General features: G+C 36.3%; 4 protein-coding genes across 8 annotated transcripts; 3 read left to right on the top strand and 1 right to left on the bottom strand.

The window, feature by feature from the left end:
• Positions 1-3: 3 nt before the first annotated feature.
• Positions 4-4,453, top strand: LOC117229438 (beta-1,3-galactosyltransferase 5). The gene is made up of 2 exons (XM_033485885.2): positions 4-1,009; positions 1,081-4,453. The coding sequence occupies exons 1-2, from the start codon at positions 877-879 to the stop codon at positions 2,160-2,162; spliced, it is 1,215 nt and encodes a 404-aa protein (XP_033341776.1). The 5' UTR covers positions 4-876; the 3' UTR covers positions 2,163-4,453.
• Positions 4,454-6,167: 1,714 nt separating this feature from the next.
• Positions 6,168-9,874, top strand: vib (phosphatidylinositol transfer protein vib). The gene is made up of 6 exons (XM_033485957.2): positions 6,168-6,393; positions 6,790-6,820; positions 7,208-7,471; positions 7,588-7,665; positions 7,751-8,131; positions 8,247-9,874. The coding sequence occupies exons 1-6, from the start codon at positions 6,377-6,379 to the stop codon at positions 8,289-8,291; spliced, it is 816 nt and encodes a 271-aa protein (XP_033341848.1). The 5' UTR covers positions 6,168-6,376; the 3' UTR covers positions 8,292-9,874.
• A 225-nt stretch (positions 9,875-10,099) lies between these two features.
• Positions 10,100-14,043, bottom strand: Arc42 (Activator-recruited cofactor subunit 42). Of its 4 annotated transcripts, none has more exons than XM_076520143.1 (6): positions 13,956-14,043; positions 12,601-13,843; positions 12,423-12,522; positions 11,633-12,300; positions 11,339-11,562; positions 10,100-11,268 (listed from the first exon to the last, which is right to left on the bottom strand). In XM_076520143.1, exons 2-6 carry the CDS (start codon positions 12,620-12,622, stop codon positions 11,056-11,058), a joined length of 1,227 nt encoding a protein of 408 aa, XP_076376258.1. In that variant the 5' UTR covers positions 12,623-13,843; positions 13,956-14,043; the 3' UTR covers positions 10,100-11,055. The 4 variants fall into 4 exon arrangements, with proteins under 4 accessions (XP_076376258.1, XP_076376259.1, XP_076376260.1 ...); XM_076520144.1 differs by having other exon boundaries at positions 12,601-12,744; positions 13,565-14,026; XM_076520145.1 differs by having other exon boundaries at positions 12,601-12,744; positions 13,709-14,026.
• An 87-nt stretch (positions 14,044-14,130) lies between these two features.
• Positions 14,131-16,209, top strand: LOC117229467 (uncharacterized). 2 transcript variants are annotated; one of them, XM_033485955.2, is made up of 6 exons: positions 14,135-14,440; positions 14,546-14,624; positions 14,792-15,095; positions 15,183-15,344; positions 15,420-15,825; positions 15,964-16,209. In XM_033485955.2, the coding sequence occupies exons 3-6, from the start codon at positions 14,826-14,828 to the stop codon at positions 16,062-16,064; spliced, it is 939 nt and encodes a 312-aa protein (XP_033341846.1). In that variant the 5' UTR covers positions 14,135-14,440; positions 14,546-14,624; positions 14,792-14,825; the 3' UTR covers positions 16,065-16,209. The 2 variants fall into 2 exon arrangements, with proteins under 2 accessions (XP_033341845.1, XP_033341846.1); XM_033485954.2 differs by lacking the exon at positions 14,546-14,624 and having other exon boundaries at positions 14,131-14,440.
• The last annotated feature ends 388 nt before the right edge of the window (positions 16,210-16,597 follow it).

The following is a 16,597-nucleotide window of genomic DNA, read 5'->3' as shown; positions in this document are numbered from 1 at the left end:
CAGAAAACTTGGCTAGAACGAATCTATGTGATCGAGAAACGACACGAGACGAGACCACCGAATGTCACCGATGCTTCATCGAAATCGATAGAGATTTATGACCATCGAGATATAATACATAATGCATCGGTACAGGATTTATCGATATTCGTAGCAATAAAAAAGTAGTTGGTAAGAGGCAATGGTCGTGGTAGCGAATTGATTTGTTAAGGCGTTTACGCATTCACGAATTCTCGCGTTCACGTATTCATGCTTCCTCGTATTCACGCATTCACGTGTCCATACGTTACCGTGTTTACAAATCTACGCATTTTTGACAGTTTCGTATTTACGCATTCACCATAGGACACGCCGAATGAGAGTTTACCTTGTCCCGAGTGCGTAGATACGTCTACACAGATACATAGGATACATAGATATGTAGGTTGGAGTTGGAGTACGCGTTCATGGTTGCGGTTGCGAGTTCGAGGGAAGCGAAAACGGACGCTGGTAGAATTGGAATGTCGGCGCGTGAAAGTTTGCAAGGGATCGGGCTGCAGTGAGAACACGGAAGGAAATCAATCGTCGCTAATCTCTTCGCGATACACAGTCATCTGTTCGAATCATGTTGAATGTCAAAGCAGCGCGACAGCGATCTCGGATATCTAATACGGAAAGTATTATTGCGTTCGGCAAAGCAGCATGGAAGTAACCTGTTTGTCGGTGTTATTGCAAAACATTTTGGACGTTACGGTGACATTTCCGAAAAGGTGCTGGCACCGGACGGACCGTTCGATCGTGGATCCGTAATCGACCCGCAACGATGTGAAACATAAAAAATTGATCGCACGACAAACCTAAAGCAAGGGGCAGACGTGCTGCTGCGAAACTGTCATCATGCATCAGTTACTGCATCTTCGCAGTCGTCCTCTGCAAACGCTTATTCTTGGTCTAATCGGCTTAACCTTTTACGCATATTATCGCACCACTTACTACGACGTGCCACAATACGCTGTACCTCGAAATACCAGTAAGTATTAGAATCGTTGTTACATTGAACTTCTATTTTTCGAGTAAACGAGCTACTTTGTTTCCGTATAGGTCGTGTTGCTCCATATCAAGAGGCATTCAAGCAACATGTCAACTCGAGTCCCGAGCAGCATGTCGCCGTAATCTCGAGAAATACGTCCTCCGAACAGTACGTTATTGCTCCTTTCAATCTACAGGCAATTGCCAATCTACAGGCAGTTGCCAATCTATCAAGCTCCGTGGCTACAACTTCGTCTACGTCGTCGACGTCTTTGATTCAATCATCGGCGAGCGTTTCCAACGAAACCAAAGAACCATCTGCTTTACGCAACGAGTATTTGGCAAGAGCCATTTACGAAGCTGGCCATACTGTACCTATACCGGAGAGATGTCCAAATTTTGGCAAGGAAATGGACTTGGTAATAATAATAATGTCTGCACCACCCCATCTAGAGGCACGAACAGCCATACGACAAACATGGGGTCATTTTGGTCAGAGAAGTGACATTAGCGTTTTGTTCATGTTGGGTGCAACGCTAGACTCCAAAATGGAAGCAATTTTAAAAAAGGAACAGAAAACTTACAACGACGTGATACGTGGAAAGTTTTTAGATTCTTATTCCAATTTAACCCTTAAAACAATTTCTACCCTAGAATGGGTAGATAGCTATTGTTCCAAGGTTAAATTTCTACTAAAGACCGACGACGATATGTTCATCAATGTACCGCGTCTACAGTCGTTCGCTATGAAACATGCGAAAGATAGAAGCGTGATATTTGGTAGATTGGCGAAAAAGTGGAAACCAATCAGGAGTAAGAAAAGCAAGTATCATGTATCTAGAACGCAATTCAAGAATGCCGTTTTCCCAGATTTTACTACTGGGCCGGCTTATTTGTTGTCAACCGATATAGTGCGTAAGTTGTACGAAGCCGCGTTGAATCAAACGTATCTGAAACTCGAAGACGTATTCGTGACTGGAATTGTCGCGGACAAGCTTGGAATTAAAAGGACGCATGCCAACGAATTCTTAAACAAAAAGATATCGTACAGTGCGTGCAACGTTCAACGAGGAATCAGTATACATATGGTCAAATATAGCGAACAGTTTGATCTTTGGAAAAAGTTACTCGACGGCAAAAGCAAATGTAAGTGATGGTCAGTGGTTACATGAACCCCTGTTTCCTCGGTGTACTCAATACCAGACGGTTGCGCGTCGCGTTGACGCTTACTCCTACTCGTTTGTCGATCTGTATTCTATGATGGTCTGGTACAAACGTGTTCCTTAGTTTTAACGATAAGTTGACAAACAACATTTGTATATTCGAACTATATGGATAAGGAATAATCGCTCTCGCTGCTCGATGCTCCTTGCTAATCGCATATCTGTCTGTTAACTTCAATCGAAACTTGTCAACTTTTTCCTTTCACTCATTATTCTCAATATTGCGATCATTACGATCAACATGTAAGCATTAACGGTAAAAGACCCATCATTTAGAACACATCTAAGCTTGTACTATTCATTGAGACATGCAATACTCACTCGTCATTGACGAAGGATATATAACTTTGAATGCTACTTGTTATTGCAATGGCAAAGTCGATTCTCCTACTCTCTCAGTGCCATACATTGTACATTGTACACTTAAACAGAGAAACGCTGCGATCAACTCATTGTTGCTTTCGTAGTTTGCGAAATCTTTTTGAACGATTGCATAATGTCACATTACTCGTGTCTGAAATACACGATTAATATTTCGTAAAGACAACGAAATCCGTGAGAGTCGAGAGGTAGGCGATTTAAGGTATGTGTTTTTGATTTGTACTCGAATGCGCAACATCGCCTGCAATGCAGACTTTGCAGTTTAAATAACCTTATCGTATGCTTTAAATACTTGTCATTCTTTCATCTTTCACGGGACAAGATGTTTTGATCGCAATATGCATGCAAATGGTATAGGCGATTATTATTATGGCTCGAAAGAACAGAATATTGAAATATCCTCATATGTGATTCTTGCGGCATTCGTACGAATCAAATACTTGCCTTTTAATATTGTATGGTATATTGTACATGCAATACTAATACATTCGAATATACTGGTTCCCTCGTTTGTTCAGCGGCTGCGATTTCAAGTAGAACATGATTGATTCATTAATGGCTTACGAAAAAAACTGAACTGTCGAGTAAACCGGTCTGATCGGTTCATTACATACCACTCTCGATCATAGTGATTATGTTAATTACGTTTGCCACTTTTTTAATATTTGCTCTCTAACATTTTTTTTTATTCGGACAAATTATTTTTTTACTATTTGCTCCCCGTTCCTTGCCCCTTGCTCCTTCCTCCTTCCTCCTCGCTCTTCGTTCCTTATTTCCAAGTTTCTCTTAGAATCGGAAATATCAACGACCGATTTATTATTTCGTTGATTAACACATGAACGCTCTCTATCGTCTTTAGTCATTGAAATGCAATTTCTTAAATGATCTTCTGACTCACCACATTTCTAACGTATGAGAGTTTCTGCTTGGATTAGAAGAAAATTGTAAAGGTTGTATCGAATACAGAAAGATCAGCGATTTGCGATTGCGAAATTCTACCTTGTGCGATTTAGATCACATCCGCTGCAAAGCGGACTCGGAAAGGAGTCCGGTGCATGTAACTTCTACGTGTAGCGACTACGTGGTATAGCGAAAAATAATATAGAAATTATGATGCCTTCCAAATCGACAGATATATCAACAATCGTGCACATGTGACCACTATTTGTATATCATATGTCATACATTCCATACACTGTTGCTAGATTAGCTACTATTCTCGAACGATTTACATTTACATTTTATTTTTATACGGTTTTATTACTTGTGTGTATCTCTGGTTCGTTCGTATGAACGTGTCAACATCAGTATTGACACAGTTGATATACAATCAACATCAAGTGTTCGATTGTACGCTCGATCGTCTCCTCATAGATCGATTCTTTAATAAAACAGTTGTTCCTGTTTTACGTTGAGTAAAAGTGCAACATCAGAAATAAATTTCGATTCTATATTCCTGCATTATCGAAAATATCCAAACATTTTGGCTACGTGAACATTTCTTTTTAATATAATTGAAATACAACTTTGAAATTTTTCGATTTCGAGTAAAAATCTTTATACAATCCTTCAGTCCGCATCTTCACGATTTGAAATTGCGCGCAGACGCAGTCCTGCAGCAGCGTTCCTTTGTAGAGTGGTATAGACACAGACTATAGAGTCTATAGTATAGGCTATAGTCACAAAAATCGGTTAGAGACAGAGGGTCTCTAAAATCGGTGAATTCGTTGCACACTCTACGTTGAACAATTAACAATTGGAAAACTACATCGGACAAAACGATTGAAGTTGGTTAATTGATAAATCTGAGAAATAAATAACTAACGATATTACAGCAGCTATATTATTGTTATATATATGTCGACAATATTCCCATTTTTTTCTGAAAATTTTCTATTCTGCATACATATAAGAATAATTATTCAATGTATTATATTTTCATGAATAGACCTTGTGCTCAAGAGCTCTATATAATATTATTTCTGTATCATATTTAATATTCAACATTTATGGCATTTCGTTTCATATAATCTGAAATACCGATACATATTGCTAGAAATCGATAATTACTAGAATTTAGTAGATTTCCTTACTAAGAATGCTTAAAACTGGATAGTTTTGTAGCCTTGATTTACTTTTTTGGTTGCCTAATTTGTAATGTTTTAACTGTTTGGGCATACGTACGTACGTTCGTATATGTGAGCGATTGTGGCGTCTCTTATGGAGAAAAAGCAAAGTTTCTTTACAATACAGCGCCAATTGGAGTAGTGTCAAAACATTCAAATTGTTAATCAAAATCAACAGTTGGTAATTTGACTAACAGGTTTCGCGTTGTGCCACTACCTCAATTAGAACATTCTATGGTCGTTGGCGGATCTGGTTGTCTCCTGTGGACGTCACTGAGATAGTAAATCTCAAATAGTTAATGTTAGATAAAATTAACTGTCTGTATGATAAGATTTTATTTTATCAATTCTTGGAGGCAAGAAATCAGCTATGCTCAAACTTAATGTACGAAGAAACCAATAACTGATTGACTATATGATACAGAAATCGTTTTTGAAACTTCCGTTTAGCATTACTTGGAACTGCAAGGAATTTAATTCTCCATCTCTCGTCTGTACTACTAGATTTAGTGTATAAAATTATAAAGTGACGTAAAATTGGCTACACTTCTTCGCTAGCTGGGGTCATTTTCAAAGCTTTGCGTTTTATAACTTGCGAATAGGAAAACAAGCAACTATCCTACGCTATTTTCATTATTTTTCTCATTTCAAGAATCCTTCTGATCCGACGGAGCGTGATATTTTACATTTGTCTACTATTAAATAGAAAACGTAACGTATAACAATTATCAGACGTACACTGAATAGATATTAAAATGTGAAGAATTATGAAATTGTCAAAAGTGAAACAAATATAGTGAGAGAGAGAGAGAGAGAGAGAGAGCTTTTATCGCTAATGATCCTCAATTATCGGTATGGATAAGTATGTACACTAATGGGACCTAGTTCTGCATACCGCCAAGCCGCAGTTTGATCTGTTAGCGAGGCTCGGTATAGAAATTTTCTCTGCTTTGATTGACTGACGAGTCACTGCTGAAACAGGATCCATTGTGGATTGGAAGTGCAGTAAAATGGTGGGGATATGCACACTAGCTTAAGGAGTAAGAAAAGTGTGTAAGAATAGGTTTCATTACTGTACAATGTATTTTGACCACTGGCTATGTACAATATCCATGTATGCATATGTACATAGTACGAATTAGACTTTTCAAATAAGGAGAGTAACGAAAATCATACGCGTACAACTGTTTTGCCGACTTTATACAAACAATAAAATAAGTCATAATATTTTTTCGAAGTTTGATGTACGTCTAAAAAATGATACGTATTTGAAATTCTGAAAATAGTGAAACGAATCTGAAGTTGATAGATGATTCAGACGCATGCGAACTAGAATATAATATGTAAGCATGACGTCATTTGTAAAGTGTCCGTGAGCGAGAGGAGAGTAGGGGAAATTCGATGGACACGTGTGTGCAAGTATAGGTGGTGCTCTGTGGCCGTGGCAGTGTAGAGTCGACCAAGTGGTTCGAGTCTTCGAGTGTGTGTCAGTCGGTTGAGAAGTCGTGAAGGCGCCGTTGTATGCGTATGACTGCGGGTTCAGAGTTTCAGAGATAACACGAGTGAATTTGTTAAAGCAAGGGTGGTGCTGTGTGGTCGGACTAAAATTACTGCAGCCCATGTGCTCTGCTCGTTAAGATGCTAATCAAAGAGTTGTAAGTTATTTCGAATTTTATTATTGTTAGCTTGTTAGAAACGCGACTGGTCGAACGTTTAAAACCAATTCTCGGGATATGGTTACTAATCTTTAACGGTGGGTCGGATTGGAGGGGTGAAGAGGGATATATCTACCTTCATCCCTTGCAATTCGTACAAACGAAACCTTCTATTTCATTACGGACTGTTTGTCGGTTTTACTGATCAATTATTTTTTTTAGAAATGTTCGTTCGATTCACGTTACATCTGACATTCGCATATCGACATTCGATTTGTAATATTTAATTTTGTACTTCAATACGATCGAAGCTATTTCTGAGATAAATTTATGCGCATTTTCCACTTATTAATATCTCAAAAACATAAATTCAGTTTATTCATTTCTCTGTTACAGCCGTGTCACTTTGCCTCTTACAGTGGAAGAGGTATGTATTTGTTGAAAAGCAAGGTCTTATTTTAATGACCCACTTTGGAATGAGTTGCAGTAGTACACATAGAAAAATAACCATAAATTAGCTATCATATTGCTATTGTGTAATTTGAAAGATTTGCAACTCATTTAATTAACATCTATTTGAACACATGTGATTATCTTGAATATCGCATCTTGCAAATTTCAGTCCATCTCATTGGATAAACTATCATTTGATCGTGCTTATTACGATGTAATAAGGATGTTTGTTTGTGATCCGCTTGTTGTCAATTTCATACATACTAGTTATTTTATTCTGAATGTCGCAACAATTTATATTTTGCTGTTACATTCTAATGTTACTTTATTTCAATAATATCTGAAATTTTGTTGTTGACAGTATCAAGTGGCCCAGCTATATTCTGTGGCAGAGGCAAGCAAAAATAATACAGGAGGTGGAGAGGGTATAGAAGTGCTAAAAAATGAGCCATTCACAAATTATCCTTTGCTCGGCGGAAAATATTCTTCAGGTCAATATACGTACAAGATTTATCATTTAGCTAGTAAAGTGCCTGCTTTTATCCGTATTATGCTGCCAAAGAATTCATTGGAAATTCATGAGGAAGCATGGAATGCTTATCCCTATTGCAAAACTGTCATAACTGTAAGTATTATTTAATGATTACAATGTTGTCTATAGAATTACTAACGAAACAACCTTTACGACTGTTCGTAGCTTGTTCTCATAACATATACACACATATGCTATTTTCATTGCAGAATCCTGGTTATATGAAGGATAGTTTTGTAATTATGATCGAATCGTTTCACATTGATGACGATGGGCATCAACATAATGTACGTATAAAACAAATTTAAAAGAAAAAGAAAAAAAGTTAGTCATTACATCTTTTTCATTATATTTTGAATTTGTATGCAATAGGTACACGAGTTACCTCCTGATAAACTAAAAATGAGAGAGGTGGTGCATATAGATATTGCTAATGATCCTATTGCAAACGCTGATTACAAAGAGGATGAAGATCCAACCAAATTCAAGTCTGTGAAAACGGGTCGGGGTCCTCTTGTTGGCAAAGATTGGAAAAATAACATTAAACCTGTGATGACGTGCTACAAGCTAGTCACTTGTGAATTTAAATGGTTCGGTTTCCAAAATCGTGTTGAGGGCTTCATTCAGAAAGCTGAAAGACGTCTCTTTACTAATTTCCATAGGCAAGTGTTTTGTTGGATAGATCGTTGGTATGGTCTAACTATGGAAGATATTAGAGCAATCGAGGAGAGTACAAAAGAAGAATTAGATAGGGTAAGCAATAACTATTTGAATTTTAATTATAACACATTTTAGTTTCAACACATATTATTCGTAATTAGTGTCAAATTGAAGGTGTGTATAAAATGTTGTTTTTTCCTTCTTTCAGCAAAGACATCTAGGAGAAGTAAGGGGTATGCGAGCTGACGATTGAAGCTTCGGTAGCTTCTATTATGAATAACTAAATCAATTTCCTTATATTTCTCGTATACTTGCGGCTACTTATGAAAATACATTCATATACGTTTTGTCGAAGACGATCCTGCAAGATCGGGACAATTTCCAGAATTTACGTGTCTAGATTCAGTGTCTATTAAATCTAACTATGAGTTTAATTTATTTACATTTTCAAGCGTTTTAGATGAATGTACCTACAGTCAAGAATTATAATATAGCCAATAATAAGGAAGAGAACCGATATAAATTGGTTCGATCTATACGATGTGTAAAATATTCGAAAAAAAAGAAAGATTATTATTCGATAAAAAAAAACAATATAGGTGGGAGAAAGAAAATATTAACTATCTAACACTATAGTGGTTCGATACTAAAACGAATAGACAAGCAATTGAAATTGCTGCTGGCTACAGACACAAAAGAAGAAAAAAAAATGAAGTACTTGACACAAGAGTTACAAGTTCGTTCATAGTTTCATAGCAAACAGTTCATGGTTTATGTCCTAGACCTATGGTATTAAGATTCAAACAAAACACGATTATTGTCACATTTTACGTAATTTCTGCGCCTCTAATGAATTTTTCGCGACATAATCTAAAATTCTTTCAGCCTTATACAGTGTACAATAAACAGAAAAATTAAAGAAAGGTATTTTAGCAGTTCTGCAAGCTAAAGATAATATTATGGCGATTTATTAATGTTCAATGTTGCCGTCAGATTAGATAAAATTACAAGTGGTCAGTAGGTTATAGCGATTACGCTCCTCTTTGCGTTTTGTATTATTGATTTGAAAATTGAAGAAAAAATGTGCAGCCGAATTAGGACCAAACTGAAGAGCATTAAAGTAATCTGTAATTTTAACATTCATGTAACATTCACGTCAGTTACTCACATCGGTGGAAGATGTGAGCATAACAAATTATAGAAAATAATATACGTATGTACGTAGAAAAGAACAGAAAAGAGTTGGAAATATTTCTCTATAGCAACTGCTGAACGTCGAAAGGTACGTTATTGTACATAAAGAAAAAGGCATATAATGAAATTCAAATTGAGTTGTTACACATTTCTTTGCATTCCAATAGATCTCTGTACAACAAATTTCACCCAACGGTGTCAATATTCGACATGTTTCCTCATACAAAAACAGAGAAATAACTCGTTCAAAATGTACTTAGTTGGGAACGAACCGTAATCGTCGCTTGCACAAATTGTATGTACACTGTTACCTGTTATACTGGGATCTATATAGTTAATATAATATAATACAATATAATATAGAGTAGTGTAGTGTTTAAGACAGCGTTAGAAATGGAATTTAAGCGAAATGATTATCAATTGATTTGATTTCTAAAACTTTCAATGGATGGAGTATCAGCATTCATATTGTTTAGTTATCTTTTAGTATTTAAGTTTATCACACGATCTCATCGATATTTGGATACGTTAACGGAGAATGTGGAAGTGAGGATAATCCCGATAAATAATTTTGTTGCGAACATGTCGTACCACCTGTACGAGATATAGAAAGAATTTCATAAATTAGGATAAAACAGTTAATACAGCTTCCTCTTTACGATAAACGGAAATCCCTGTTGTAGGTAGAAATTTTTGCGTCACGGGAGGGGCGGGAGGGGGGTGGATTATTAATGTATACACGTATGTATGTATGTATGTACAATTACGATCTTTGATATAGTTGTACATCTACGTGCGTACAATATTATGTATCACTAAATCGTGATATAGAAAGTAGGAAGAGAAATTAAGAAAAGTGCGCAAGAGTCATCATATATAGAAAATTTATTGACTTCTTTTTCATAAAAATAGAAATGTATAAAAATATTTTGCTCGTACATACAAAGTTTAGATAAAAACATAAGAGAAAAAAATATTAAACTGTTAGGCTGTCAGTCTGTGGAGCGTCGTTTTATAGATGCGTACGCCTTTGTTTCAGTCCACGAAGCAATTTTCGCGTCAGTTACAAGAATGCCGACTAACGAGAAGAACGCGATGATTCTCTATAATTATATTCGACGCATAAGAAGCAGAAGAAAGTTCTGGTTACGTCCTTGTATTTACAAAAATGTTAATTATAAAACATGTACATGTGCCACAATATTTATAACAAAAAGATGTTCAGAAATAATCGACATGGAACTTGTTTCATATAAAAGTTTAGACAATTATGAAGAGTAATACAAAATTTTTGAGTGCAACTATTAGTCACTTTTAAAGATATGCGAATTTTAAAAAATAGGTACTTGTAGTACTAAAAGCGTTCTTTGGTCAATTTAATGCGACTGCGACCAGATTAAAGCTTTGAAACGATGCTCACATATTTCCGATGATTTGGCAAACAAATGTCGCCAACAAAAGTTGATCAATACTCATATTTTTCTACAAATACCAATACAAAAAATAAAAATACTGACATCACTTCAATTTTTTAGATGTTAATATATATTTTTGATTTCATATTTTAACTGGTGTGAAGACGAACACCATTTAAAGCTTGTGATATCGCAAAAATAGCTGCAATAGTTTCTTGCTGATTGGGGTGTGATAGACAATGTCATGACGAATGCAAGTCGCGGAGAAGGCGTGACGACGACCCTTCGTGGACGGGTATCTATTAATTTACATTAGCTGCAGCACCAAAGTGTGCAGCAAGCGATATTTTATTGCTTGCGCGTCTATGACGCGTGCACTATGGACAGACGGCCTTATATTCGAAAGTCTCAATTAAGATTGTATTCTTTGATAATGTTTCCGGCTATAACAAGTCTTTGTATTTCCGATGTACCTTCATAAATCTCGGTGATACGTGCGTCTCTATAGTGACGTTCGGCCGACATATCGGTTACGTATCCCATACCTCCTAATATTTGTATACACTGATGACTGCAGAAGGTAGATGTCTCGGATGCCGATAACTTTGCCATAGCAGCTTCCTGCCAAGAAAAGTCATTATTAAAAATTAAATTCATTTGTACAAAATTAAGGTGTTTACCGTATACATACCTTCGTATACGGCATACCATTGTCCTTGAGTACAGCTGCGCGCCACGTTAATAATCTTGAACTTTCTAGTTTTAGTGCCATATCAGCGATTTTTTGTTGAATCGCTTGTAGCTTAATTATAGATTTACCAAACGCTTGACGTTTTGCTGCGTATTCGACAGCACAGTCAAGAGATGCTTGAGCTATGCCTAAAGCTTGAGCAGCGATGCCTATTCTACCAGCATCTAAAAGCAATATAGTTGTTACGTTTCCGAATGTTGTATTCAGTTGTGTAGATGCGTATTTATTTCATACCCAATGTCATCATTGCAATTTTAAAACCCATTCCTGCTTCCCCTAACAAATTTTCAGCTGGTACTTTGCAATCTTCAAATATTAATGAACAAGTACTGCTGCCTCGAATCCCAAGCTTGTCTTCTTTTTTGCCAAGAGAAAGACCACCTGAAGACTTATCAACTACAAAAGCGCTTATTCCTTTGTTCTTTTTTTGTTTATCAATTGAAGCAAATAAAACAATTGCATCTGATTCATAACCGTTTGTTATCCATGATTTTGTGCCATTTATTGTATAGCTATTATCATCCAACTTGGCAGTGGTGGAAGCAGCACTTGCATCGCTACCATTACCAGGTTCGCTAAGAGCAAAACATCCAAGTTGCGAAGCAGTCACAAATGGCGTAATATATTTGTCTTTCAGATTTTTATTGCCAAACTTCTCTATTGGCCCTAAATAAAGAGAATTATGAACGCTCATTATAACACCTGTACTGGCACATCCTCTAGATATTTCCTCCAATGCAATGGCATAAGACAAATAATCTAAACCAGTTCCACCTAAACTTTCAGGGATTGCTATACTCATTAAACCCAATTCTCCCATTTTCTTAATCTGTTCTTTTGGAAAAATATGCTTTTTGTCGATTTCTGCCGCTATCGGTTTCAACTCCCCTTCCACAAAATCCCTGTAATGAAATTGATTAGGCTGACTAATTATCGAGCACATCATCATATTATAACAGGTGTAATCCGATAAATTTATTTGTAAAAAGTATATTGCAAATAGAATATACCATGAGATAAATACTTGCATGTTTTATGCAGCATTTGTTGTGTTTCCGATAGCATTGATAGAGAAGCAATATTTCGAGTAACAGTGTGCAGCATTGCAGACATATTTTTATTGGCTTGTGAAAAGAAGCAATAAAATAATATTATTTTTGTTTAATAATATATTTCGTATCGTATGCAGTAGTGAAACTTACCAAGCAAATTCATTTTATACATTTTTATTAGTTTATTTTTCCAATAACGAAAATAAGCTGTTTATAGACTTTAACACTCCAATACTTTGTTAACTCGACTTTTACTCAGATCAGAATAACATCATTATTGGGGCTGCATGTAAACTGTAGTGCGAATATACGTATATTAAAAGTTATGTAGTATATGTATACTAGATGTGTGGGTAAGTTCAAGGTACAAGCTATGTTGAGTGATATTTGCAACGAAAGCGACAGCTACAATGAATATACAGTTGCTATAGTATATATACCACATAATTTATTCGGATTCTACACAAGCTATACAAATCAACAACACAGAAAATTTGCCCCGTGACGACACGACAAATAAAATTCAAGACTGACAATGAATACGACGCAAATGTTAATTGTTTTTTCTAAAGTCAAAGTCACGCACACTGTGACATTCGTATAAGAACAGTGTTGAAGCAGTGTATAATTGCGATTTCGATATTAAAATTAGCAAGCATCAAAATGGACAATTATTTGTTTATTTCCTTTCTCTGCATTTTTGTGAACATAACTAACTTAGTGAATATATATTAATCGATTCGTTGATTGAGACGGGTTGTATTGATGTATTCAAGTCAAACATGATCATTCAGCCTTCGATTAGCTTGAATGGCTTGCACCCTGTCGTTGCCTTGTTTGAATCAAGATTGTAAACCAATTCAAGCCAAATTTGGAACAAGACGGAACGAAGTTGAACATACGAAAAACTATCCAGAAATGTTAAGTACTATCTAAAAGAATAAGAATACTGTTTTTGAAGGGTCTAGATCTAGGCACGGAGCGTACAAGCCATTCAAATGTTCAACCTATTCGAAGGCTTGAATGGGTTGTTAGTTGAATACATATCCAACACTAGAGACATGTAACGTGATCCTTTTGTCAAAAAAATTTCGAAACGATTGTATGTACCCACCCATTTTAAATTCTTAAACTGACAATTAATACAATATATATGTATATATGTACATATATCTATGTCTGTGCATATATGTATGATTTGTGCAGCGTTCACGTCAGAAAGCAGCATGTGCGCGTGCGTATATACGGACTGCCGTACGTGTGGTCACTGGCCAAGCCATATCAAGATTTTTCTCACTCCAGCCTTCCCCTTCTACAACGTTGTTCCCCCGCTTTTCGGCGGCAAGCACTCCCCACTTATTCTCTTCTATATCATTCTGCAATGCTATGCCATCTTCCCTCAAAATAAAATATGTATATGATATATTAAAATTCATTTTTTATCCATAATAAGTAATGTTTCATGCGATTTATTTAATTGAATTGTTATGATCCACGGCAATAACCTCAAACTTGCAGTCATGTCATGTTTTCCGTCAAGTCTGTTATACTGTCGCTATCAGTCGTCCGCAGTCGGCAGTGGTTAGCAGCAGTTGACAGTCGACTATCATTTACTGTCATTCATCCGCCAGTGCACGCCACGGTGTTCATGTGGCGAAGTCCCCAATTAATTCGCGTTGCGTTTGCGTCTGCGTCGTGACTAGCAGAAAGGGCGGGGGACTGTATTCTCCTCATTTCCCCTTCTGACGTTCGATAATATCTGTAATCTGTATCTGACTTGTGGTACATACATAGTTGTTTCTTTAGCTTCGCAGAATTGAGCGTAGAAATTTAATCCACAGAGAAACAACTTTCGAATATACTTTGGGAGAAAAATGTCGAACAGCAAGTGTGTAAAACAACTGCGTAAAAGTTACGCGAAAGAACAGCAAGAAATGACGCATTCGGAGAAGCTGCGGCTAATAGACGACGAATTAAATTCTTTCTACAAGTAATTTGATTGTATATTTACCTGTCGATATCTTTATCTATTTTCTTATGTTTTTAGCTTATTTTTCTTTAATATATCTTTCTGTATCATTATAATAATTTACAGGTTCACTCTGAAAAATGGCTCTGTCTTTAATCGATGTTTCCTTACCATAATTTTATTAGAAGTTTGGTATTATAGCAAGGTATTCTATCTTATGTTTTGTGTGTTGCTTTTTAATAGTCTTTTAAGTTAACTATCGATTTATGGTAGAGATTAATTTGTAGTATATCAAGTTAATTTATAAACATTAAACACGATATAAGAAAAACTCATAGATATTATAAGACAATCTTGTTCAATGATGCCTAGATATTGTCAGCAAGCTGGTTTTACAGAGGAGGAAATGGATATTATTTGTCAACCCTTGGTGGCAGCGATGCGACGTTCTTGGTTACAATTGGTGTTTCGTGGCATGCTTGTCCTAATAGTTCTTGGTACCTTGGCATGTTTAGCGGCACAAATGGATTTTGTTGGAACCCATTTTACGGCTATCAGCCGTTTGTTGCTCATCAAAATTCTGCCAATTTGGAATTGGCAACCTTTATATTACGAGAACTGCATGATCAACAATCCCTTTTACAACGATCACACTATCACGGAGGATGACTGTGTGGTAAGATAGTCAATTTTAGTATTGATGGTAATCAATCACAGAATGTGTATCAAGAACAGATAAACGAACGAGTAATGAAATTTTTAGACCTGCGAAGCACTGGAAACTATTGATCGATTGTCGGACGTGAGATATCGTAATCTCGTGGACAATTACTTGAGCCGTGATGCTCCTGCAATTATCACAGATGCGATGGACTCCTGGACAGTTATGAACACGGATTACTTTTGGTTTGACAATATCACTCATGTAGGTAGATGGTAGATTTAGCGCATTAAATAAATTCAGTGGATTGAACTAAAGACGGTTCTATTCCTTGAGCAGCTCTACTTGGAGAATGAACGATTGATGGAGACAGTTCCTTGCGCGTTGACTTCAAATTTGAGAACCGGATCATCCGATTTAGCAGCGTTCTTACGTCGAGTCCATTCTCCGGAAGTGGCGAAGTGGTTTGTCCATTGGCAGAACTGCGATATCAATGCGGTAAAGGTGTTAAGAAAATATTACCAGCGCCCATATTTCCTTTCGAGTACAGTCTCGCCAGCACATTTCAATTGGGTCCTCATGTCTTCGGATTACAATAGTCCGAGTTACAAGAAGGTCGAGTTAGACTCTGGACTGATCGCCCTTGCACAGTTACGAGGAGCAACACAGCTTCGCTTAACACCTATAAATCCTTGTAACAGTTCGTGTCCTGAATTGATAGCGGATTTGCATCAAGGTGAAATGCGTAAGTTTCTTTTATTTTAAAGCGAATGTGAACTTCTTAGTGTGTAATATATTCCTCGACGATGAATAAGAACTAATTATATCTGTTCAGAGGAGTAGAAATTTCAGAAGCGATGCTTTAATTTTTATTGGTTTTCAGTCGTTTTCACCAACTTGATGTGGACATTGGAATACGCACCGATGAGAGGATTGGATAATATTGCTATTTTGACCGAAACCGTGTGGGAGGAAGATACATAGATCTGCTTTTTCGTTACTGTACGTCTTATTAGTCTTCGATACTTGAACATTATGCGTGTGTTGCTCGAACGTACACATATATCCTTATTCTATCGCAACGCCATAGTAGACGTCTAATAAAGTACTACGATCAAATTTCATCGAACGATGCTGTTGAAAAAGTCCAATTACTTTTCCCGGACCTTATGTTTGACAACAAAAATCGCTTTTTATTCAAATAATTGGATGATTATTAATGAAAATGGGGAAGCCAATAGGGAAAAGAAAAATGTAAGCAAAGAAGAGAAGAACGATTTGACGGTTGATGCACTGGAAACGGTAGTAATTGTAGTAGTAGTAGTAGTTAATGGTAATAGTAGTTGTAGTAATAGTAGTAGTATAGTAGTAGTAATAGTAGTAGTAAAAGTAGTAGTAATAGTAGTAGTAATAGTAGTAGTAGTAGTAGTAGTAGTAGTAGTAATAATAATAGTAGTGTAGTAATAGTTGGTAGCAGTAGTATTAGCTTTAATTAAAATTATAACAATCGTGTGATA

This window comes from Megalopta genalis, chromosome 3 (assembly GCF_051020955.1).
Source record: "Megalopta genalis isolate 19385.01 chromosome 3, iyMegGena1_principal, whole genome shotgun sequence".
Lineage (NCBI taxonomy): Eukaryota > Metazoa > Arthropoda > Insecta > Hymenoptera > Halictidae > Megalopta > Megalopta genalis.
Note: the sequence above shows the minus strand (reverse complement) of the source record. Positions and strands in the feature narration are given on the sequence as shown.